Here is a 26,690-nt window from a genome sequence, read left to right on the forward strand (position 1 = left end):
AACTCGGATGGCAGCTCCCAAGCAGGAACAAGTCGAAAGCCACCTTCCTTCAATGTTTGGGCCTTCCATTCGAGCCCAACCATCCGGTTCTAGGTAATCCCCGGAACATTGGCGCCGTTGCCAGGGACCTGTAGATCATCGCATAATGGTGGACGACCAGCATGAAGATGGATACACCGCATCTGAGTCTGAACAAGAGCATCAGGACGCGATCAACAATGACAGAGCGATAATATCCCTACAAGGAGCGGAAGGACAGCACGATGAAGGTCCCTCGAATACCCAGGGACCAAAAAGAATCTTCTCCAAGGTTCATCACCCCAGAAAAGATGGGCAACATCACTCCACCGGTTTAATAGGACTGTTACACGGCCACTAAGGTCGACTCGAGCAACTAGAACAGGAGCTGGAGCGACAGCGTGAAGCGGAACGAAGCCTAAGTAGAGAGATCGAATGACGAAGAGAGCTTGAAAAAAAGCTCTCAAGGCTGAAATCCAACCTCCGAAATAAGGATTCCAGCACAGATCGAGAGGATACCCCATTAGGAGAAGAAGATCCATTCATTGAGGATATCATGAGGGCTAAAGTTCCCAAAAACTTTAAAAGCCCTGACATGGATCTGTATGACAAGACGATTGACCCAAAGCATCAACTCAGTAACTTTAAATTTTGGATGTACTTAGCTGACGCATCGGACGCTACTCGCTGCAAGGCCTTTCTGACGACCTTGACTAAGGCGGCCATGAAGTGGTTCGATAGCCTTCCCCCCAGGTCGGTAACCAGCTTTGACGACCTCTCGTGCAAGTTCCTTACGCGTTTCTCAATCCAAAAGACAAAGCCAAGTATGCACCTAGCCTACTTGGAGTAAAACAAGAGGTCAGAGAGTCATTAAGAGACTATATGGAAAGATTCAACAAGGCATACTCGAAAATTCAAGACTTGCCTATTGAAGCAATGAGAATGGGTCTCGTTAATGGACTTCGAGAAGGACCCTTCTCCCAATCCATTTCAAAGAGACGCCCGACTTCCTTGAGTGATGTACAAGAACGAGCAAAAAAGTACATCAATATGGAGGAAAACGCCAGGTTATGAAACTGAGTTGGCGGCTAGGGCATCCCCAACAATCAAAAGAAAAAGAGAGGGATCCCAAGAAAAAGGAAGAAGTCAAATCTGAAAGGCCTAGAAGATATCACTCTTACACTCCTCTACGAGTCTCCCTAGTCGACGTATACATGAAAATTTGCCACATTGAAAAGCTTCCTCCCCCGCGACCCATCAAGAACAAAAAAGGGGGGGGGGAAGTCGTAATGAATACTGTGAGTATCACAAGCTGTATGAGCATTCCACTAATGATTGTTACGAACTAAAAAATGTGATAGAAAAGCTGGGCAGGAAAGGTCGGCTAGATAGATATCTCATGGAAACGTCGGACAATCATAGGAAAAGAAAAAGAGATGATGAAGGTCACGGATGAAGAAATTCGCCCCCACAGACCCCCAGACCCCCGAACGACACGTTCATATGATATCGGGAGGATTTGCGGGAGGAAGGTTGACCAAATCATCTCGAAAAAGGCATTTGAAGGAAGTCTACCAAGTAGGGAGTGAAGGGCCCGACCTCCCAACTATCTCATTTACCAAGGAGGATGGGCAAGGCATTATGCCCGGACACGACGATCCGGTAGTAATCACTATGATTCTCGCCAACGTTCATCTACATAGAACCCTTGTGGATCAAGGGAGCTCAGCTGACCTCTTATTTAAACCAGCATTTGACAAGTTGGGATTGGACGAGAAAGAGCTAAGGGACTACCCTGACACCTTTTTCAGATTAGGGGACACTCTCATTAAGCCGCTGGGCTTCATTCCCTTAGACACAACTTTTGGAAAGGGGATGAAATCCAAGACCTTAACTATCGAGTTTATTGTCGTCGATGTAGCTTCTGCCTACAATACCCTGATAGGCAGAACAACCCTAAATTGGCTTGGAGCAGTAGTTTCTATACCCCATCTCTGTATGAAGTTTCCAACACTAGAAGGGATCGCTACCATCAGAGGAGACTAGAAGCTGGCAAGAAAGTGTTATAATGAAAGCCTGAACGTGAGAGGTAAAGGCAGAGAAGTCAATAGCATTGAACTCGGGGGAGTCCGAGTTAAAGAAGAATTATGACCACAGCCCAGAGGAAAGACCGAAGAAACACAAATCGGGTAGAAGATTAGGAAAAACACCAACATAAAAGCCAATTTAACGGAGGATCTGAAGCAGAAGCTGGTGTAGCTCCTACAAGAAAATTCTGACCTCTTTGCTTGGAAAGCTTCTGACATGCCTAGGATAGACCCGAAACTCATGTCACACAGATTGGCAGTCCATCCGGGATCCTGACCTGTTCAGCAAAGAAGAAGGAAGCTAGGATCTGAACAGGCTCAAGTGGTCAAAGAGCAAGTGCAAGCCCTGCTGGAGGCAGGCTTTATTAGAGAAGTCAAGTATCCGACCTGGCTGGTAAACGTGGTGTTGGTCAAAAAACATAATGGCAAATAGAGGATGTGTGTTGACTACACCGATCTTAATAAGGCACGCCCAAAAGACCCATATCCTCTACCCAATATTAATAACCTAGTAGATTCTAGCTCGGGATATTAATATTTGTCAATTATGGATGCCTACTCGGGATATAATCAAATCCCGATGTACAAGCCAGACCAAGAAAAAAATATCATTCATCACGCTAAGAGCAAACTATTGCTACGTGGTCATGCCATTTGGATTAAAAAATGCAGGGGCCACGTATCAAAGGCTGATGAACAAGGTATTTGCACCTCACTTGGAAGAATTAATGGAGATATATGTGGATGACATGCTGGTGAAGACCAAGGATGACACTAGCCTCCTGAATGATCTCTCGCAAGTCTTCAACACCATGAGATTGCATGGGATGAGATTAAATCCCGATAAGTGCACCTTTGCAGTGGAGGCTGGAAAATTCCTAAGATTCATGCTAACACAGAGGGGGATTGAAGCTAACCCCGATAAGTGTAAAGCAGTCCTGGAAATGAAGAGCCCAGCCTGCTTAAAGGAAGTCCAGCAGCTGAACGGCCGACTTGCAGCTCTATACAGATTCTTGGCAAGATCAGCATTAAGATTCCTACCACTTTTTTCTCTACTAAGAAAAGGATGCTAGTTCGAATGGACTCCTGAATGCGAAGAGGCATTCCAAGAGTTCAAAAAGTACCTAAGCCAACCTCCTATTCTTTATCGACCAAAAGCGGGGGAAGAACTCATATTATATTTAGCTGTCGCCGAGAAGGCCGTGACGTCAGCATTAATACGAGAAGATGAGGTCGGGCAGCATCCTGTTTACTTTACAAGTAAGGTGCTACAAGGCCCCAAACTAAAGTATAAAAAACTTGAAAATTTCGCATATGCCTTGATAATAATAGCATCTAGAAGGCTTCGACCTTATTTTCAATCTCACATAATCAGAGTTCGGATGAACCAGCCCATGAAGCAAATCCTGCAAAAAAACGGATGTTGCGGGCAGAATGGTTCAATGGGCAATAGAGCTATCCGAGTTTGACTTGAAATACGAAACTCAGACAACCATCAAAGCCCAATGTCTCACCGACTTCGTGGCCGAATACGCATGATATCAAGAGGAGACCTCCACGATCTGAGAGTTATATATGGATGGCTCCTCCAACAAAGTCAAAAACGGTGCTGGCATAATATTGGTTAATCAGGAAGGAACTCAAATAGAAGTCTTCTTGAAATTTGAGTTTCCAGCCTCCAACAATCAGGCAGAATATGAAGCTCTGATTGCTGGACTAAAGCTAGCCAATGAAGTCGGAGCAACCAAAGTAGTAGTCTTCACTGACTCTCAAGTGGTGACTTCTCAAATTAATGGAGAATATCAAGCTAAAGATCTAAATATGAAAAGGTAATTAGAAAAAATTATGGAGTATCTTAGACAATTTCCCGAAATCGAGGTCAGACACATAACTCGGAAACTTAACAGCAGAGCCTTCTCCAAGTTAGCAAGTACCAAACCGGGGGAAAACAATAGAAGCCTGATCCAAGAAACTCTCCAAGAACCCTCAATCACAAAGGCAGATACCAAGGTGGTGATGAATGGATTTTTGACGGTTTAGAATTCCTCAATGAATTCTCATTGCAAGTATAATTTCTAAACCAACAAAGAATCCTCTCATACAAAAATTTGTTTGTCACAAGTACAAACCCCTAAAAATAATAACCAAGGTATTCAAATCTCAGGTCATTCTCCCTAGGAATTGCAATAAAGTGTTCTTGTTATTGGCTATGAAGTATCTTTGGGGTTTTTGAGATAAGAAACAAGAAATGTACATTGCAAAAGAAATAAAAACTAAAAACTAGAAAAGCTCTTGGCAAGGTATGAGAACTAGAAGTCCTATCCTAGCTATCCTTATCAATTGTGATGAGAATTGTCCATTGCTCCTACTTAGTTAACCTCTAACTATGAAGGAAAGTAAAGTGGATGAATTAGCTTGATTCCACAAGTCCTAGCCTAATCATGATAAAAGACTAGCTTTAGTGGCATTCAAGTTAATTAGCAGCTTCTAATTATCAATCAACAAGAGAGTTTGATAACTCAAGAGTCACCAATTACTCAACCAAAGCCAAGAGGAACAAAATCTAACTCATACCTAAAAGAGGCATTTCAACAAACACATAGAAGGCAATAAAGGTAAACAATAATCTACACTATTAATTGCAAGGAATTAAACAACAACAAAGCAATTCAACAACAAAGGAATATAAATCATAAATTGCATTAAAGAGAAATAGAAGAAACAAAAGTGCATCAATATAAAAGTAGAGAATTACAAGAATTAAATGCTAAACTAGAGAGAGGAGATGTAAAAGAACAAGAATTACAAAAGGAAAAGTAAATCAAAGCATGAAATTAACCTAGATATAAGAAATCCTAATCTACCTCTAACCTAATTCTAGAGAGAAGAGATAGCTTCTCTCTCTAGAAACTAACTTTTCCTCCAAAACTAAACTAAACTAACTAATTGGTAACTAGATTCATGTGTGTTGATTCCCCTTCAATCCTTGGGTTAAATTGCATCAGAGATGAGTTGGATTTGGGCCTGGGAAGCACAGAAACCGCCCCTAGCGGATTCACCTTAAGTGGGTCACGTGCGAGCACCGACGCGTGCGCGTACATGACGCGTACACCTCGTTTGACAAATTGCTATCCACGTGTACGCGTCATGTACGCGTACGCGTCGCCATGCGACCTCATCGTTTCACGCGTGCGCGTCTATCTCAGCATCCCAAATCCTTATTTCTTCATGAGTTCTCCACTTGCATGCTTTTCCTCTCCACCCCTTTGATCCATTCCTAGCCTTTCCAATCTGAATTCACTAGCAAACATATCAAGGCATCTAGTGGAATCAAAGGTGAATCAAAATTAGCAATTAAGGGCCTAAAAAGCATGTTTTCACACTTAAGCACAAATTAGGAGACAATCATGAAACCATGCTATTTCATTGAATAAATGTGGGTAAAAGGTCATAAAATCCCTTAAATTAAGCACAAGATAAACCCTAAAAATGGGGGTTTATCAGGTGGACGTCTTAGAAGTTTCCAGATTAGACCTCAGATGGATGACTCCTCTGATCGAATATCTGAAATTCGACACCTTACTTGAGGAACAAAAAGAGGCCAAGAAGATCTGGAGGGAAGCACAAAACTACACTTTGGTGAGAAATGTCCTCTATAGAAGGGGAATAAGTACATCATTGTTGAAATATGTCCCGACCTCTAAGACGGAAGAAGTCTTGGACGAAGTACATAGTGGCATCTACAGGAACCATCTCGAGGCAAGATCCTTGGCCAGAAAAGTTATCCGAGCTAGATTCTTCTTGCCAACACTGCAAAGAAATGCCACCAATTTCGTGAAAAAGTGTCAACCTTGTCAGGTGCATGCAAATTTTCACGTCGCTCCCCCAGAAGAACTCATTAGTGTAACTTCTCCATGGCCTTTTGCAAAGTGGGGACTGGACCTACTCAGGCCTTTCCCTTAAGCGCCATGACAAGTAAAGTTTCTCATTGTGGGGGTAGACTACTTCACTAAGTGGATAGAAGCAGAGCCGTTAGCTATTATTACGGCGTAGAGAAGTCGGAAATTTCTGTACAGAAATATTATCACCCGATTTGGAGTTCCACACTCCATCACAACTGATAATGGTACACAGTTCATTGACTCTACATTTAGAAGCTTGGTAGCTAGCATGAAGATCAAGCACCAATTCACCTCGGTTGAGCATCCCCAGGCGAATGGACAAGTAGAAGCAGCCAATAAAGTTATATTGACAGGTTAAAGAAAAGGCTTCAAGAAGCAAAGGGAGCCTGGGCTGAAGAGCTTCTTCAGGTATTATGGGCCTACCAAACCACACCTCATTCAACCACTGGAGAAACACTTTTTTGACTTGCTTATGGCATTGAAGCCATGATCCTCACAAAAGTCACTGAGTAGAGCCCTAAGGTGAGATTTTATAATGAGGTCGGAAACATCTAGGCACACAAAGAGGAACTCGAATAGTTCCCAGAAGTTCGAGAACAAGCCCAGATAAGAGAAGCAGCATTAAAAACAAAGGATGGCAACAAGGTATAACGGAAGGGTCATTCGAAGAAGCTTCACCTCAGACGACTTAGTACTCATCAGAAATGACATCGGAGTGAAAAGTCAGGAGAAGGAAAACTCGCTGCTAACTAGAAAGGACCCTACAAGATAGTTGAGGTCTTGAGAAAAGGATACTACAAAGTGTCCGACCTAGGAGGATTTGAGCTCCCAAAGTCATGGCACGCTTGCAATATGAAGAGATATTACAGCTAGAAGCGAATCTCACTCCCTGATGTACTCTTTTTTCTGACTTCATGGTTTTTTCCCAAGAAGGATTTTCTTGAAGGGGGTTTTAACGAGGCATCAAAGTGAGGGCTATGGGCAGAAAAGCCATAAGTCACTCCCTTAGTAGCAAAAGCACCCTTATGAAACCATATTTCATTAGTAATAACATCTCTTTTTCTATCTCTTTACTTTTCTCTTTAAAATTTTCATTTATCATTACTACGATACGCACTGACTTAAGCTCAGAAAAACACGAAAATCCATTGACCGACCTACATGGTCGGCAAGATAAAGCGACGAGGTACAAGTCAGTGTAAAGAGGTTATAAAAGTCGATCATAACAACTCGGAAGTAAGATAGCTAACGACTTATAAGTCGGATAGCCCGAGCAGATCAAAATGCATTGCAAAAATAAACTAAGTTACAATAACTACTCAATAAACAAAGTTGAGCGTAAAAGATTAAGCCAATGGAAAACAAAGAGATACTAAAGCCCCTTAAAAAGACCAGGGGAAAAGGCTTTTCATAAAAGCCTGGCCAAAACAGAAAGATTAGGCAAGGAAAAGTTTTCCTCCAACCACGCTGGGCAGTAGAAAAATTATCTAACTCAGATAATATTCTTTCATTTTACGAAAAGTTTTTCAGAAAGCTTTATAAAACTCGAAGCAGCAAGAGCTTTTTGCCAAAAAACAACATCACATGCATAAAACGACGATTTTGTTAAAGGTCCTATCCAAAAAAAGGACCAAACGAAATAAAAATTGTTATTAAAGGCCCTATAAAAGGACCAAATGTCAAGGTACTACCAGCAAGATACACAAACAAATATAAAGAGTTCATAAAAGGACCCACAAGCCAGGCCTTAAATAGCTTAAATCATTGGGGACCAAGAAGAGGATTAGGGTCATCGGCAGGAGAGGAAGTTGGTTCGGCCACAGAAGTCAGAAGGGTCTGAGGGATCTCTTCGGAATCACAGGTCGAAGTCACAACAGGAGCAGCGGAAGAAGTCGGCATATCAACCTCACGAGGAGGGGATTCAATGATGTGCTGCCCTGCCTTCTTTAACTCGGAGTCAGTCTCAGGACGAGGAGGAGACACTATCTCTCCATTAATAACAACCTTGTCAGGGTGAAGAGGGGATAAATCCAAGTCGGGAGCAATGACTCCGACTTGTTGTTTCAGCACCGTAAACACCTCTTCAGTACCCTCAACAATGTAGTCCTCCAAGTCCTGGTAGCTCTCTCGAAGCTGCTCAACCTCCTTTTTCAAATCAAGATTGGCCGAAAAAGATCCTAATATAGTTCTGTTCAGCTTTCCTCTTCAGACCCTCAGCCATAGCACACTGGCCCATCAATTTTTTCTCCCTCTCCCAGGTCTGAGCAAGCTTTTCCTTCAGTCTATCATTCTCCTCCTGCAACCTTTTCTCATCCTCTTGATACGTGACAATCTTCCCTTGGAGATCTTCCAAAGATTTTTGAGTAGCGCTCAATGGAATTTTGTCAAAGACATCAAGAAGAGAGGTACAGACCCCCAACAATCCGAATTCCCCATCGGATTAAGATCTGAAGATGATTTCGGATATCAGCATCATCCATAGCAATTTGACTATAGGGAAGGATGTGCTTCCTAGTAAACTTAGGCCCATCAAAGTCGGTGTCCCCAACACTAGAGGAACTGGCTTCCATAGTCTTACGTTTCTTCTTCTCAGGTTCCGAGGTGGATTGAATTGGGGGAGCAGAAGGAGGAGCAGGAATAGGGTTTACGAAAATGGGCTGAGAAGAAGTCCACAAACCCAAGACTTGACGACGAGGTGGAGTGACGGAAGCTCCGGCCTCCTAAGCAGTAGCCCGGGCATGAGCATTCTTCTTGGCCTCCTGCACCTTCTGGTAAGCTACCTTCGACCCACTTTTCGTTTTTTCTGAAAAAGGAAATTATAAATGATTAGCACACAATTCGGACGCAAGCAAAACAACACAAGCCAGAAGAGTTAGAAAACGACTACAAAATCAAAATTAAAGGCTACCTAGCTCAGTCCGGACATAACTCGGAGAACCGAGAAGAAATTTCTTGGTATCGAGGTTGGGAGCCCGTCCCCAAGCCTCTTGGAAAAACTCGACCACTGCCTCCTCCACCTCGTCCAAATCAACCATATTGTACTTCTCTACGGGGGTTGCCTCTGCCCAGTATAATTGAAAGCGAGGCTCATGGTTGTCATTCAGAAAAAAGGGGTGATAACCCTCGATAGCTTGAACTTTGAAAAAGGAATTTTTAAAATCATGGAAGGACTCATCAAACATAGAAAAAACCTTCCGACCCTGTATAGCTCGGAAAGAAACCCATTGCTACTTATTCTGCTTATTAAAAGGCTTGGTCAGGTGGTAAAGGTAGAAAAAGATTCTTAAAGAAGTCGGGAAGTCAAGCTCTTGGCTGACAAGTTAGTATATTTTTAAGAAACCTCAAGAATTGTGGTGGAGTTGGGTAGGAGCTACTCGGCAGTGGAACAAAACCTCCATCTCAAAATCAGAAAAAGGGAAGGTAACCCCCAAACGGGTAAAAAGGCAATCATACATGAAAATAAAGTGGGGATTAGAGTCGTTAAGCCTCTCACAACAAACTCGGTCTTCAGATCCCGGAGCCACTAGTTCATATTTGGGTTCATCAGCATCTAGGCTACAAATCCTATGGTGCTTTCGGAGTTCAGTTATAAAAACGTCATCCACTAAAAAGTTTTCAGAGAGGACAGAAGTATCCACCCATCTCAAAAGGGCTTCTGAGATTTGGGAAGACATTTTCAGAAAGTTAATATATAAGGAAATATACCTACATTACACAAAGAAAAAGGGCATCATTAAAAGCCAGTCCAATCATCAAAAGCCAGTTCAAAGATAATTCTTTTCAAAACAAAAGAGCAGGAAGAACCGACAGTCACTGCCAAAAAGACTTTCGCAAAAAGAAAGCGCAAAATCTCAAAAGAAAAATCTTCTTACTATAGTAAAGATATCACAGAGGAATCTTACTCTCAAAGCATGCAGTATATTAAGTATAAAAAATATTATAAAAAGTAAAAGAGAGATGCAAAAAACTAACCTTTGTGAAGAAGAAGATAGAAAGGTGAACACTGCAACAAAAGAGAGCTTGAAGATTTTGTGAGTAAGAAAAAGAGCGAAGGAGCGAAACAGTTCTTAGAAAGTAAACAAAAGAAAGAAAGAAGAGGGAAAAGTATTTATAACACACTAGGGGCATAACAGTAAAACAACGCAATCATTAAAAGAGCGCGCCTTTACCAATGTAACTGTCCCCCGCGTGTAAATGCAAAACCCAAATGGACGCGACGGTTGACAAAACGCGACGTTGTACCACCCCCCATTCTTCAAAACATACAACTCGGACGGTGGCTTCCAGGCAGGAACAAGTCGGAGGCCACCTTCCTTCAATGTTTGGACCTTCCATTCGAGTCCAACCATCCAATTCTAGGTAAGTCCCAAAATAATACTATTATCTTATAAATTCATAATTATTTTATTCAATTATGTAAGTTAATATTAAGAAACATTAATATGAAAAGAAATTATCATTTAAAATAAGCTATCATATATTGTTATTTATTCCCATCATGCATAATTATAATTATTTATTTTTAAGATAGATCATCAAATTAATTAAGTATTAATTAAGATTTTCTTTTCTTATTTTAAAGTACATCATTTCTGTTATACTGTTATTGTACGGACGCATAATTATTTTAATTAATTACATAAAATTAATATTAAGAAACATTAATATGAAAAAAAACTATCATTTAAAAAAAATTGTCGGATATTATTAATATTATAAATCAATCATGCATAATTATAATTATTTATTCTTAAAATATATAATCAAATCTATTTAGTATTGTTAGAAACAAGAGACTAAATTAGAGAAATGATTTGTATATTATTGAGTGTGTTGTCTATTCAAGTTATGTGGAATGATACAATATAGAAGGATATTTATAGGTGCTAAGAGAATCGAAATAATAAAGACGTAATCTCCTATAATAAATATTCAGATATACTAAATAATACTAATTGATCCTAATTATATTCTAACATCCCCCTCAAACTCAAGTGATAACTTGAGTTTGAAACTTATTTAAAACAATGAAATAAAGAGAAAAAAAACTACATAAACTGATAAAACGGGTGCAGAACTGTCGAAAGGAAGCGCAGACGAAACTGCCGCTTGTCTGAAAGAAGCGCAGACGGAACTGCCGCTATTTGAAGGAAGCGCAGACGGAACTGCCGGAAAGAAACGCAGATAGAACTGCCACAAGGAAACACAGACGAAATACAGACGAAACTGTCACAAGAAAACGCAGACGGAACTGCCACGAGAGAACACAAACGGAACTGTCACGAGAGAACGCAGATGGAACTGTCACGAGAGAACGCAGACGGAACTGTCACGAGAGAACGCAGACGGAACTGTCGAAAGAGAGCGAAAACTATATGATTTCTTCATGAGAATAGGTAAGCAGCAGATGACAATGGTGTTTGATCATTCGACTCGAAAAAATACAAGACAGAGAAAATATGCTAGTCGATGATGTGAAAAAGCATCAAAGGAGTGACAAAAGGAAAGAAGAATGACATAGAAAAAAAAATGCAAAAACTACGGTGATTTCACCGCAAGGAAAATAACCTATCCTCTTCAAAGAGGATACCATGGCTCTGATACCATGTTAGAAACAAGAGACTAAACTAGATAAAGGATTTGTATATTATTGAGTGTGTTGTCAATTCAAGTTATGTGAAAATGATACATAATAGAAGGAAATTTATAGGTGCTAAGAGAATCGAAATAATAAAGACATAATCTCCTATAATAAATATTCAGATATACTAAATAATACTAATTGATCCTAATAGATCCTAATTATATTCTAACAAGTATTAATTATTATTTTTTATTTTAAAATATAACAATCCTATTATATTTTTAATCAATTAAGTAAAATTAATGTTAAGAAATATTAATATGAAAGAAAATTATTAATTAAAGAAAACTGTCATATATTATTATATTAATTAGATTATACAGCAATCATACATAATTAAAATTATTTTTTTCTTAAACTATATAATAAAATTAATTTAGAATTAATTAATTTTTTTCTATTTTAAAGTAAATCAATCCTATTATTATTATTATTATTATTATTATTATTATTATTATTATTATTATATAAACTAATGTTAAAGATATAAACTAAAATTTTGATTGCTTACAAAAAAATATATACACATATTTTTTTTTATAATAATTAAGATATTTGTTTATTACATATTATGTTTTTTATTTAATTAAAGTATTTTGTTAATTTTTGTATTATACACTTTTGTTTACTTTTTGGATAGATAACAAAAAATATATAAGATTAATTTAAAATTGATATATATTCTTGAATATTTTTTTCATTAAACATATATAAGACATAAATAAAAAAATAATTATTTTTTATACATGGCACGGATATATACACATACACTAGTTATATTGAAAAGAAGTAAGAATTTAAATGTGTTTCGAGAATTAAAGAATAAATTGTTTTTTATATTATTGTATAATAAATTAAATTATATACATATTTAAATATAATATAAATGTTATTTTATTTTTATTTAAATATAAAATATTATATTTGGTATCATTTTTATTATTATAAGATTATAAAATTTAAAGTTACTTATATAACATTTGTGTATATTTGATGTATATTTTAAAAATTTATTTTTATACAAATTATAACTATATATTAAATATTAAATTACAAGATTTTTTTTCTTTTTTCTTTACTTAAGCCTTATGCTTGCTTTTGTTTTTAATGAAAAATTATAGGTGTAAATAACAAATATTCTCTTGAGTTATGAGTATATATAAGTCTGAAACTTATTATTGGATCAATTTATTTTATATTAATTTCCTGCATAATTAAGTAAATTAATCAGATACATAATTAAATTTTTAGTCCAATAATAATTTTTAGTCATCATCAATTAATTTTTTGTTAATTCTTTAAACTCAACAATTTTTATACAAAATTATAACTATATATTAAATATATAATTATTTTATGAGATAAAAGTAAAGAATAAATTCGCTAAAATATAAAAGGAGGATAAGACCAGGACAATAGAAAGGGTCACGTGATTTAAAAAAAAAAAAAAAAAAAAGTGGCGGTGGCTTCTCTGGCTCGAAGTGAAGGAGTGTCGTAGGAAGGTCTAAGGTGCGGTGCTAACAACAGTTGCCCTGAGCAACAATCCGAGGTTGAGGAGGTTTCAGTTTCACTGTGAGGAGGCGCTGTTGGTTTTTTAACTTGTCTCTCAAAAATAAAATAAAAACCAACAAAATAATAATAATAATAATAATAAAGAATAAACCACCCCATTCCGAATTACTCACACAATTGGAGAAAGAGAGTGAGGAGGGGACATAACATTCATAAGCATAGCATTCCCCCATTTTTCCGAATAATCCCTAGCTTGGTATTTTACGGTACCATAAAGTCTACAATTTTGATATTCACCTCTGTCAGGTACATACTTCTCTATGATTTTTTTTTCTTTATTTTTTTATTACCGTTATCATTCCCAATTTTGAGAGCAAATCTTGATCTCCATTCAAAACCCTAGCTCAGTTCTTGAATGTCTGTTGGATCGTTTCCTTTTCTCATTCGATTGGGTACTGCTGGATTACTTGCTATCTGCAGGGGGGGATACCAGAGAAGAAGCTTCAATTGTGAAGAGATTTGATTGATTCATGGTTGGTGATTGGCTATTCACCTGAATTCGTTCAGGGAAGGAAAGAATTCCCCCTTCTATGATGCCGATTAAACCAGGTCAAGTAGAATTTTCCTTGGGAATCATTATCATCTCTTTTGGGGGTTTAAGGTCTTAGGAAGGTTTTACGTTTTCCTCATGCAAATTCTGTGGGCTGAAACAAGAATCTTGTTGAGGCTGGTCTCTGTTCTTTCTTGGTATAGTCTTTGATTTGTATCACTCATACATTTGTATCTGTAATACTGTAAAGTTTACTTCTTGATACTGGGTTTGTAAGTATTGTTGCGTTTTGTGTCTGATTTGAATTTCAATGGCTAACCCAACACAACCTAATGTTGGGTATACCACTTCAAACCCGGATAGACAGAGTCCTACCCCTGACAAGAGTCCCATACCACCCCCTCCACCTTTTGCATCACCACCTAGATTTCCTCCCCCCATATTGCAATTGCAGCAAGATCAAGCTTCTTCCCCTTCGGTTAAACCCCCAAATTCGTCGTCCCCAGCCAATGGAGTTAAATCTGGCAGCCTTGTTCCTCACATGAGCACCCCGCCGGGGCCTCCTGTTTTTACATCGCCTGTCCGGCCGGCAGCTGTTCCTTTTCGCACATCACCTGCCTCGCCTCAGCCACTTGCTTTCTCTTCAGGATCATCTTTGCCGACTTCATCGCCACCGCGATTTTCAAATGGATCGGTTGAGTTGCAACACCAAGTTTCTGATAGCATAGAGGACCATCTTCCCGCCGGGGAGTCATCCTTTGTTCTTTTCTCAGCTCATAAGGTACATTATCATTTATTTGGTTTTACAGCCTAGCCTTGCATTTTTAAATTTAATATTATTATTTGGTAATCAGATTATGTTATAACCTCCTTTCCATTTGATAAGTAGGTATTGAAACAGAAGAAACAAGCTAATGTGCCCAGTCTGGGTTTTGGGGCATTGGTTTCTCCTGGGAGGGAGGTCTCAACGGGCCCTCAAGTTATTCAGCGTGATCCCCATCGATGTCAAAGCTGTGGAGCTTATGCAAATATATATTGCAACATATTGCTTGGATCAGGTCAGTGGCAGTGTGTTATATGTAGGAAATTGAATGGAAGTGATGGCGAGTACATTGGGCATAGTAAGGAAGATCTTCACAGATTTCCAGAACTATCTTCCCCGATGGTTGACTATGTTCAAACTGGGAACAAGGGACCTGGTTTTGTTCCAGTTTCAGATTCCAGAATGTCTGCCCCAGTTGTTCTTGTTATAGATGAATGCTTAGATGAACCCCACTTACAGCATCTACAAAGCTCCTTGCATGCTTTTGTTGATTCTCTTCCTCCAACAACAAGATTAGGAATTGTACTATATGGCCGTACTGTGTCAATATATGATTTTTCAGAAGAGTCAATTGCATCTGCTGACGTGCTTCCTGGGGACCAGTCACCAACCCAAGAATCTTTGAAAGGATTGATTTATGGTACTGGCATATACTTGTCAGCAATGCATGCCTCACTACCTGTAGCACATTCCATATTTTCATCATTGAGGCCCTACAAGTTAAACATACCAGAAGCTTCTAGAGATCGATGCCTTGGAACTGCTGTTGAGGTTGCTCTTGCTATAATTCAGGGCCCATCTGCTGATCTGTCACGAGGGGTAGTTAAAAGATCAGGGGGCAATAGTAGAATTGTTGTCTGTGCCGGTGGACCAAATACTTACGGACCTGGATCAGTTCCTCATTCTTTTAATCACCCTAATTATCCTTATATGGAAAAGACAGCAATAAAGTGGATGGAGAATCTTGGTCGAGAGGCTCATCGACACAATACTGTTATTGATATTTTATGTGCTGGAACGTGTCCCGTAAGAGTTCCCATCTTACAACCTCTTGCTAAAGCATCAGGTGGTGTTTTGGTGCTCCATGATGATTTCGGGGAAGCCTTGGGTGTTAATTTGCAAAGGGCGTCTGCCAGGTCAGCAGGTTCTCATGGTTTGTTAGAATTGCGCACATCAGATGATATTCTCATAACTCAAGTTGTTGGCCCTGGGGAAGAATCACATGTAGACACCCATGAAACCTTTAAAAATGATACAGCCATTTATATTCAGATGCTAAGTGTTGAAGAAACACAGAGCTTCTCTCTCTCAATGGAAACTAGAGGAGATATCAAAAGTGATTATGTATTTTTCCAGTTTGCTATTCAGTATTCAAATGTGTTTCAAGCTGATATATCCAGGGTTATCACTGTTAGACTGCCCACTGTAGATAGTATTTCGGGATATCTTGAGAGTGTTCAAGATGAAGTTGCTGCAGTCCTAATTGCAAAAAGAAGTTTGTTACGAGCTAAAAGCCATTCAGACGCAATTGATATGCGGGCAACAATAGATGAAAGAATCAAGGATATTGCTCTAAAGTTTGGTCCTCAAGTACCCAAATCTAAACTTCACTGCTTCCCAAAGGAGCTTTCCCTTTTACCAGAGATCCTTTTCCATCTCAGGAGAGGACCACTATTGGGAAGCATTATTGGTCATGAAGATGAAAGGTCTGTGCTGAGGAACTTGTTTCTGAATGCATCTTTTGATCTGTCACTCCGAATGGTTGCTCCTCGTTGTCTAATGCATAGGGAGGGAGGAACTTTCGAGGAGTTACCAGCTTATGATCTTGCAATGCAGTCTGATGCTGCTGTTGTACTTGACCATGGCACTGATGTCTTCATTTGGTTGGTATGTCTCTTATTATTCATTTTAGCATGGAGTTTTCTTAGTGAGAGATTTGCATTTTTTTTAGGGCATTGTTATGGTGCTAATCCAAACCAATTATTATTACTAACGCACTGTTGTGCCAATGATCAGAAATTATGTTTTAAATTAGCCTCGTGCCATGTATATAATATGATCAGTAATACACGAAGCGGGTAATATGCGCCATAGTGGACTTGAAAGATCAGTACATTTTAGAATTTAGAAACAATATTTGTGTCTGGTCATGGTTGTTCATGTTGTTTCAATAGCACCAGGGTATGTACATGTATACTTTCTTCCTTTTAACCTGTTTTCATCTTCCGTTCTTCTTTCCTATGTCCTTTTTATGAGTGGGAATGCCATCCAGCTCCTGCATTTTCTGCTGCCAGGCCACGGCTGCCATTATTAGATGCTGCTGTAGCTAGTGGCATGCTTTTCCCTGTTTTGAAAACTTTCCGTTTTCTTGTTCTTTTTTGTTCTTTCTTGGGTTGTTTTTATTTATTCATTTATTTAATACTGATGAGTGTATTGTAGGGTGCTGAACTTGCAGCTGATGAAGGAAGAAGTGCTGCTGCTTTAGCAGCTTGCCGGACATTGGCTGAAGAGCTGACAGAATTCCGTTTCCCAGCGCCTCGTATACTTGCATTTAAGGTTAACATTCTCTGCTAATCCCGACTACAAAGTGTATTTTTCTTTGCATATCTCCATTTTCCATCTTCTGCTTAGAAGGTTAATTATAACAGAAAATTTATATCTGAAACAGGAGGGTAGCTCGCAGGCTCGATATTTCGTCTCTCGCCTCATACCAGCACACAAGGATCCTCCTTATGAGCAGGTTAGCATCACTATCACTTCTTCGTTGCAAAACTAAGGTTTTGCTTATTATTAGATTATGGTGGCATACATTGCATGTTGAATGATGCATGTTTTCGCAGGAGGCAAGATTCCCGCAACTTAAGTCATTGACATCAGAACAGCGAACGAAGCTGAAGAGCAGTTTTGTTCACTTTGATGATCCTAGTTTCTGCGAATGGATGCGAAGCTTGAAAGTTGTGCCACCTGAGCCAAGCTGATGTAGGGCCATTTTTGTGGTTTGATTTTGCTGCATCTTCCAATCAGCACGGTACTCGTTGCTGATTCTTTATTTAGTTGTTTGAGGCGAAGTTTGTTTAGATGATGATGTTTCTCATGTCCCAAAATCTTTCGCTTCAGTGCCATGTTCAACTTCATTTTGTTCATGTCCGAGAAACATCTATGCAATTGCAAGTTGCAATTGGAGAGAAAAATAGTGGGGCTTTTTCGTTTTGGTTGGAGAGAATGATTGTGGTGCACAGAATTTTTCACAATTTACATGAACAATAAAGGATTTCACTTAATTTATATCGATAACAATTATTGACTGCTTGTGCTATCCTTAATCTCTTGGTTTATGGTTTTTGACCACAAACTTTTTAAGCTGGATTGATTTAATTTTAAAAAGAATTAACAAAAAGAGAAACGTTTGAAAAAAACAAAAGGAAAAAGAAGAAATGTACTAAGTATTTAACTTGACATTTTTAGATTATGGTCTGCATGTACGAAGCTACTAAAGTTTAATGGACTCTAACGGAGTTGAAAGATCATATTTTACCTTTTAACATTTTTTTAATGCTTACTAACATGATTACTACATTAAAACTACACATTTTCAAAGTGAAGGAAACTTAACTGAAGTATTTAAGTTTTTATACATTTTAAATCCTTTAAATTATTAAAATACTTTATCAAACCTTCATGGGTATAGATTATTTAAAACTCTTACATTTATATTCTTGAAAATATATGTTGTGATAAAGTGACATTTTTTCCCCACACAACCCCCTCAATGGCCTCATTAACCTCATTAAGCATTGGTGGTTAGTGGTGGAAAGAGATCACTTCTATTACTACCATTTATTTATGTCTCACCAATAAAATTTAGATGTGTTTATTTATTTATTTTATTAATTTGGTAAAGATACAAAGCTCGAACAAGGGCAAGAATTTTGCGGGCCACTTCGGTTGACTTTAGGGACAAGAAGCAGCGATTACAGATCAGATCAAACGCTTCGTTGCAATAATTCAATTAATGATAATTAATTACCTTTAATTAAATTAGTACACTAGTAAATAGTAAACAAGTTGCAGGAGTAGTTGACCAGAAGCACAATACAATAATGTAGTAGTAGCCATAGAAACTGTAAACAGAATTGGGAATAACACTTCACTGTAAAAAAAAAAAAAGAAAATAATAATTCCTGAGAGAAAGGCGCGATTTATCTGAAAGAAGAAAACCTAGTAGCCGCTGAAAGCGAAAACCCTAAAGAGACTCACGCCACAAAATCGCTCTCGCGCGCTTTGTCCCCCTCCGGCGGCATCTCGGCAATCGGTAAGAAACACACTTATGCCGTTTCGATTCATTCCAATTCAGCTACAATCGTCATTTCGTGTTTTTTTCGTGTTACAGGTTCTCGTCGTTCAGGATGGCGGGGAGTGAAGCGAAAAACTCTGGCTCAAAGCAATCTGGTAATTGTGGCTAGAAACTGTTAAAACGCTTTGTCATTTCTCATTTTTTTCGGATTTTAGCTTCCATTCTTATGGCCAAATCCTCGCAGGTGCGAAGAAGAAGGAGGTGAAGAAAGAGACTGGATTAGGACTCACGAATCGCAAGGCTGATAACTTCGGAGAGTGGTATTCCGAGGTATTTTATCCCTCATCTTGTAACTTAGTTTCACGTGTTCTATTGCGTTGGACTTTGAGTTCGGTGGAATTTGCTGTGCCAGATCTGTTCTTATTGCACTGTGTTCTCGTCTCAGTTGTTTGAATTAATTTGCACAGGTGGTTGTTAATTCCGAAATGATTGAGTACTATGACATTTCTGGCTGCTACATTCTGAGGCCTTGGGCAATGGCAATATGGGAGATCATGCAAGTGAGTTTCTTAATTTGTCAGTGTTGTTGGATGGCAGTAGTGGTGTTTTTCAAACAACTGGTGTTAGTCTAACATAGATCATGTTTATTTGTGTATGATTTGCACAACTAGCTGTATTAAGGTTCTTTTTTATTTCATCAACTATATCAGGGATTCTTCGATCCTGAAATAAAGAAGATGAAAATCAAGAATTGCTACTTCCCTTTGTTTGTGTCTCCCGGAGTTTTGGAAAAGGAGAAGGAGCACGTTGAGGGATTTGCACCAGAGGTGAGAATTTTCTAATTTGTTGGTTAGGCTGTTTAATGTATACTCTTAAGATTTGTTTGAATTATTTGTTTTTCCCCCCTCTGAAATGGGGACATTATAGAAGATTATTGCAAGCTGAAATCCATTGTTAGATGGCTAGATGATCTGATTTACTGGCACAATATTAAGTAGCAACCTCCGTGTATTGTATAGCTGATGAGATTTTGATGTGTTGAAATGAGGAATTATTTATGACTTGCGGCAGAAGGAACTACAAACCTTCTCTGCCTTCTGGAATGACTTTCTCTAATGTGCTACTCTTTGACAGGTTGCTTGGGTGACAAAGTCTGGAAAAACCGACTTAGAAATTCCCATTGCCATTCGTCCAACTAGTGAAACTGTCATGTATCCATACTACTCCAAGTGGATTAGGGGACACCGTGACTTGCCTCTGAAACTTAATCAGTGGTGTAATGTTGTTAGATGGGAGTTCAGCAACCCCACACCATTCATCAGGTAGCAAGAAGCTTTATATTTTAGCTTGTACTCCTTTCTCCATATTATAATATGATGTTCAAAGTATGATACTAGCCAACCAAGCTAGGCCTCAAATTTTCAAATATCCAGCCTTCCAATGTTGTTGTACTGTAAAATTTTGTATGGTTTTTTAATGAATCGAAGTTCCTCTAATGATGACTCGCTAATTCTGGTGAATTGGTTGTTAATACAAGCAATAGTGATTGATTTAAATGAACTTATTTTTCAGTAATTTAGCTTGGGCCCTTGTTGCTATCACATTCAAAACTCCATTTTATTGTTGTTTTACATAAATGCATATTTTGATTGCAGGAGTCGAGAGTTCCTTTGGCAGGAAGGACATACTGCTTTTGCAACTAAGGAAGAGGCAGATGCTGAGGTAATTCTTCAAATAACAAAAGAACATACATTGGCTATGTAGTACCATTCCACATCTGGTGCAATATCATATGCTGATATTGATAAGTCCCTACTTTTTGACTTCAGCACATGCGATTCCAGTTTCAGTAGCATCTTTTGAAAACTACTTCCAAAGTTCTCTAAAGTATTACTATTTCAGGTTCTTGAGATATTGGAATTATATAGGCGCATATATGAAGAGTTTTTAGCCATTCCTGTCATTAAGGGTAAGAAAAGTGAGATGGAGAAGTTTGCTGGTGGACTTTACACTACCAGTGTTGAGGTATATGTCTGAGACACATGCACGTATGCTGCTATTTTTCTGAATGGAAAAAGTTTGTATATAAATTGTAATGCTCCCTTTGATAGGCATTTATTCCAAACACTGGACGTGGAGTACAAGGTGCTACTTCTCATTGTCTTGGCCAAAATTTTGCTAAGATGTTCGAGATAAACTTTGAAAATGAAAAGGGAGAAAAAGCAATGGTCTGGCAAAACTCATGGGCCTATAGTACTCGAACTGTAAGCTTTGATATCTTGAATGTACTGTCATCTGAGGGTTCCTTCACATCAAATTGCATCTAAGATTTTGACTGTTTTGAACAGATTGGGGTGATGGTGATGGTTCACGGTGATGACAAGGGACTAGTGCTGCCTCCTAAAGTGGCCTCAGTCCAAGTTATTGTGATTCCGGTGCCTTACAAAGATGCTAATACTCAAGGAATCTTTGATGCCTGTACTGCAACTGTAAATACATTGTGTGAAGCAGGTATTCGTGCTGAGTCAGATTTTAGAGACAACTATTCTCCTGGATGGAAGTATTCACACTGGGAAATGAAAGGTGTTCCTCTTAGAATTGAAATTGGGCCAAAGGATTTAGCAAATAAGCAGGTTTTCAATTCTTTAGTACTTCTGCACCAATTCTCGTGTTATGTTGCTTCATCAATCTCAGTTTTGAGCTGAAAACCAAATAAATCTATTCCAATTTCACACAGGCTAGAGCTGTTCGACGTGATAATGGAGCAAAAATAGACATTGCAAATGACAATTTGGTTGATGAAGTTAAGAAGTTACTTGACACTGTTCAACAGAACCTTTTTGATGTTGCAAAACAAAAACGAGATGAATGCATTGAGGTTGTACATACTTGGGATGAATTTGTACAAGCTTTGAACCAAAGAAAAATGATATTAGCTCCTTGGTGTGACGAGGAGGTATGAAGTTCTTTTTGTTTTTGTCCAAATTTTATGTTCTAAATTATGTCTTGATGATCACCTTTCCAGCTTTAGATTTTTGAGGCATTTCTTTTTTTATCTGTCTATACTATCTGTGCCATGTACTTATTCAGGTGTATCATGATTAACTAAGATGCATATTGTCACAAAAAGGGTTGAATGAAAAAATATATCAAAACTGCCCCTACAGGATGGTAACGATATATTTTTCTATTTCAAAACTTCCAATCTGTTGGTACTTGTAGGTTTTCTTCGTTGTCAGATTTACAAATATTAAAGCATTTAATCGTTCCAATTCTAGATCACTTCCATTACATAATTGTCTTACAATGCACTTGATTAGCTATTAATAATGAACATACTATAGTACTTGCTTCTCTCTAATCTCTTGATGATACTGTTGAGTGTTGACACCCTATTTTGCAATACATATTTTTTCTCTCAAGGGACATCATTTAGCTATCTTATGTTCAATATTCAAAATGTCTGACACTATTCATGCTGGATGGTTTGGTGTTTTTCTGGTATCAATTATCAATTTATATTACTTCAGGCGGTGGAAGCTGATGTTAAAGCAAGGACAAAGGGTGAGATGGGAGCAGCTAAGACACTTTGTAGTCCCTTTGATCAGCCAGAACTCCCAGAAGGTATAAGCCTTGTCGTTCAAATCTGTGTTAGAAATAATCTTAAAATTGTTTTCTGCAACTGCCCTCTAAAATCTATCTTAAGCTTTTAGCCAATTCGTATTGATATTTTTTCACGATTTTTTTTATTTTGAATAGTAACACCTTATGTTGCCTTTAATAGGTACCAAGTGCTTTGCGTCAGAAAAACCTGCGAAGAAATGGTCATATTGGGGCAGAAGTTACTAGATTACTAGTTTGTGGTACTTTTTTTTTATATGGGGGGTGCCCTGTCTGGATTTGTTGAGCACACACCAGTTTTAGTTTTTTCAATTGGTTATTTTCTTTTTCAGCTGTTGGTTGTTCGATGATTTTGTACTACATATTACTTAAAAAACTGCAGTTAATTGAACATGACATCATTTACTTGACTCACTGATGATATACAGCATCTATTAATTGTTAATAACTAGCCTAACACAAATTGATGAACTCCACGTTCTCGAGTTTGACCCTTTTTTACTAGCCACAAACATGTTTAGCAGTTGTTCTTCGTGGATTTTGTTCGATTTGTTTAACTTTTATTTTCTTTCCTTTTCTCTCTCCTTATCTTCACGAATGTAATCTTTTTTTCTTTGTGGACATGACGAATGTAATGTTTGATCAGCGAAAATCAGATTGGGGAGCTCTCCTCAAAATGACACCTTATGGATTGAACTTTCACGTTAGTCAAGTTCATTAATATTGTATTCGACTTCACAGCAATTAGTTACTCCAACATCAACGACAATCGTAAGCATGAAGGATAATTTCTTTTTTCCTTTTTGGATAATTTCAATTTTTAAAGAAGGTAAGTAATTCAAACTATCAAAATAGCACTTTACTTTACCCTATTATTAAGTTAAAATTGCTTTTTTTTTTAAATAAATTAATTTAAGTTTATACTGCTTTACAAATAAAATTTTAAAAATAACTTAATATAACTGCTTGCATAATTTTTTTCTAAAATGTTAAATTATATATTTCTTAATGTGCCTTTTAGAAAAGCATAAACAAAACCCAAATGAAGACAGGAGGAGAAAGCAAGTATTAAAAATCCCCTTGTCAAAATTGAATGCGTTACGAAGTGCACTATACATGCCAACAAAAGAAGAAGCAACCCCTCGTAAACCAATCAAATTGAGATGCATATTGATAGCACTTAGCGGTGGCTTCTTTTTCTTTTTGTTCTCTAGGTGGGCAATGGCTTCCATATATTATTATATAAGACCATAACGTTAACACCTGCACAACAATTCAATATGTCAAATATTTTATGGAAAAAGTTGATAGGTCTCTATATGTCTGTACTCGACATGCTGATATTTCCTCAATATTTATGTCAATTATCAGTGTACCTAATTAAATTACGATATTTTTTTTTCTTTTCCTTTGTCCGATCATTGCGATATGGTCCTTCAAAACTAGCTCTTACCTCTTGTGCCATGTGACATCTTGAACAGAGGAACACAAATAATATGACTATATAAAGTGAAAAGGACAAATGTATCTTAATCTAATCACTCTCGCGTTGTTGTCTTTTCCCTTGTTGGTAATTGTTTGGAAACCTAATTCATTCTTCTCCTTCGATTTAACAATAATAATAAGATTTATAGAAGTTCTAATTATATTGAACCTTGTCTATCCAGTTGTGTCAATTTTTTGTGTGCAACTCCAATAATATGTTGGTCAATTGAGGATGACACAGCAACAACTCTTTTTGGTTAACATGTAAGCATCTTAATTGATGTAAAGTTGAGGAAATAGGGCTTAATAGAATTATAATACTTAACAATTTTGTCATTAGATAGAGGGCCTAGAAAGAGAATTAAGAAAGACAAAAAGATGGTAAAAAAATTTTACTTAATAGAGTTGATGATTCAGTGAACCTTAATAATTTGATTAAGATCTTCTAAAGTGAGAAAGTTGATAAAGAGAAGAGTTAATCACTTTTAAATTAAGATAGTGCGGCATATATTTAATGAAAATTACAAAATCAATGGTGATTAACTTCTCACTTTACTTGAACTAAAAAAAAAAACTTATCACTTTACTATTTTATCAACTTTCTCACTTTAAAACATCTAAATTCTTAATGATTAATCTTAAGGATAATTGACTTTATCGTCTAATCTCAGGATATGAATGTTGCAAATCCATTTAATGTGTGTTGGGACAGTGTCGGGGGTGACTTGATTCTATCATTAATTAGAGTGACAAAACATGAATTGCCCACCTGAATTTGAATGATAACTACTCTACTAACTATGCCAATTACCAAACCAGAAAGCACTAATCAAATGATGCAACATAAGCATGTTGGATGTATTTTTCCGTGCATAATGAAAGTATAAACAACTGCTAACTTTTGTTGGGGAGAGAAGTGCTTTATGGAAGGATAGCACAGGATACAACAAACATAATTAATGTCATTGCGCTTATAGGATTAAAAGGTTTTTGAGAACTAACATAACCTCCGAAATCCTCATTTTTTGAATCATAAAACTTGTAAATGGTGTAAACTTATTTTAGCGGAAGCATTAATTAGGATCTTAAAAGTTGTGATTTTTATACCTGGATTGGTTGCCATAACAAGTCCTGATTACGGTAGAGTTGAACTTTAAGACTGATTTTGCAGAGTGTTGGTTACAGTAGAGTTGATCTTCAACATTGGTTTCTCTCCCTTTCCTTTCCTTCAAACGTTCATCAGGATGACAGTTTCACGGTATTTTCAGTGAGTGGAAACTGTAAAACGTCGTGTGTCTTGAGGCAGAGAGAGGACCACCTTTTATGTATTATTATCTTTAAATTTAATGCGTCCATCAAATATTAGAATTAACGGATGAGATTAAATCATTAATAGTTTATAAATAATTATAATTAGGCCACAATAGAAGTTTAAATTATCATAAACTTCCAACATTCTCCCACTTGGCCTAAGTGTAATCATATTCTCACACATTACATAATTGCTTTAATATGGTAAAATACTTTGTGTGAGTTATGACAGTCATGCATTTAATATGAAACACATTTCTTTCCATATACTACAACCACTAGCATCTTACTACACAAGCTACATAAATAACACAATTTTATATCGGTCCCATAAAGTTTCTAGATCATTATGTTATAACTCATACAATAATATTACTTTAACTAGAAACAACAAACTATCAATGTTCAGAAAACACATAAATAAACATAGTGAGCTCAGAGTGTTAGCATCATTCAGAAGAACCAAGACCCATTCTATGTACATGTTCCTTAAATGTCTTTGGTTGCAATCCTTTAGTCAATGGATCAGTAATCATAAGTTCTGTTCTAACATGTTCTATGGACACTCTTTGTTTCCGAACTTCCTCCTTAACGCCAAAGTTCTTTATTTCCATATGCTTGGCATCTTTAGAATATCTATCATTTTTTGAGAAAAATACTGCTGCAGAATTATCACAATAAATTTTCAATGGCCTAGCAATTGAGTCAACAATGTCAAGTCCTGAAATGAAATTTTACAGCCATAAAGCTTGATTTGTAGCTTCAAAACATGCTACAAATTCTGCCTCCATAGTAGATGTTGCCACAACGCTTTGCTTGGAGCTTTTCTATGATATGGCAGCTTCTCCAAATAAGAATAAGTAGCCAAATGTAGACTTTCTTGTGTCAGCACATCCACCAAAATCTGAATCTGAATAACCAATTACTTCTAATTGGCTAGACCTTTTGTACATGAGCATATAATCCTTTGTACCTTGAAGATATCTTAAAATCTTCTTTGCAGCTTTTCAATGATCCATTCTAGGATTATTTTGATACCTTCCAAGCATTCCTACTGCAAAGCTAATGTCTGGTCTTGTGCAAGTTTGCACATACATAAGACTTCCCACTACAGAACTATATGGAATTCCTTCCATTTGCTTCCGTTCTATGTCATTTTTTAGGCATTGCATAAGACTAAATTTGTCCCCTTTTTGAATTGGTGCAATTCCTGCGGAACACTTTTCCATGTTGAACATCTCTAGAACTTTATTTATATAGGCCTTCTGAGACAATCCTAACAGTCCTTGTGATTTATCACGAAAAATTTCAATTCCTATCACATAGGATGCCTCTCCCATATCTTTCATTTCAAAGTTTCTAGAAAGGTATTCTTTAGTCTCACGCAACATTCCCAAATTATTTGTTGCAAGCAAAATATCATCAACATATAAGACTAGAAAA

At 37.4% G+C, this 26,690-nt stretch overlaps 3 protein-coding genes and 1 pseudogene across 3 annotated transcripts; 3 read left to right on the forward strand and 1 right to left on the reverse strand.

The window, feature by feature from the left end:
* Positions 1 to 1,470: 1,470 nt before the first annotated feature.
* Positions 1,471 to 2,064, forward strand: LOC148571212 (uncharacterized). The gene has a single exon (XM_088507236.1). The coding sequence runs from the start codon at positions 1,471 to 1,473 to the stop codon at positions 2,062 to 2,064; it is 594 nt and encodes a 197-aa protein (XP_088363362.1).
* An 11,005-nt stretch (positions 2,065 to 13,069) lies between these two features.
* On the forward strand, positions 13,070 to 17,827 carry LOC148571213 (protein transport protein SEC23 A-like). Its single transcript, XM_088508828.1, has 6 exons — positions 13,070 to 13,469; positions 13,644 to 14,494; positions 14,603 to 16,423; positions 16,976 to 17,092; positions 17,205 to 17,276; positions 17,377 to 17,827. Exons 2-6 carry the CDS (start codon positions 14,024 to 14,026, stop codon positions 17,512 to 17,514), a joined length of 2,619 nt encoding a protein of 872 aa, XP_088364954.1. The 5' UTR covers positions 13,070 to 13,469; positions 13,644 to 14,023; the 3' UTR covers positions 17,515 to 17,827.
* A 771-nt stretch (positions 17,828 to 18,598) lies between these two features.
* On the forward strand, positions 18,599 to 22,865 carry LOC148571214 (proline--tRNA ligase, cytoplasmic-like). The gene is made up of 13 exons (XM_088508829.1): positions 18,599 to 18,848; positions 18,927 to 18,985; positions 19,075 to 19,160; positions 19,298 to 19,390; positions 19,541 to 19,657; positions 19,965 to 20,152; positions 20,486 to 20,552; positions 20,733 to 20,855; positions 20,942 to 21,094; positions 21,179 to 21,463; positions 21,568 to 21,786; positions 22,361 to 22,454; positions 22,615 to 22,865. The coding sequence occupies exons 2-13, from the start codon at positions 18,943 to 18,945 to the stop codon at positions 22,677 to 22,679; spliced, it is 1,533 nt and encodes a 510-aa protein (XP_088364955.1). The 5' UTR covers positions 18,599 to 18,848; positions 18,927 to 18,942; the 3' UTR covers positions 22,680 to 22,865.
* Positions 22,866 to 25,696: 2,831 nt separating this feature from the next.
* Positions 25,697 to 26,476, reverse strand: LOC148571215 (secreted RxLR effector protein 161 pseudogene; annotated as a pseudogene).
* Between the last annotated feature and the right edge of the window lie 214 nt (positions 26,477 to 26,690).

Source organism: Arachis ipaensis, chromosome B3 (assembly GCF_059453495.1).
Source record: "Arachis ipaensis isolate K30076 ecotype BB chromosome B3, ASM5945349v1, whole genome shotgun sequence".
Lineage (NCBI taxonomy): Eukaryota > Viridiplantae > Streptophyta > Magnoliopsida > Fabales > Fabaceae > Arachis > Arachis ipaensis.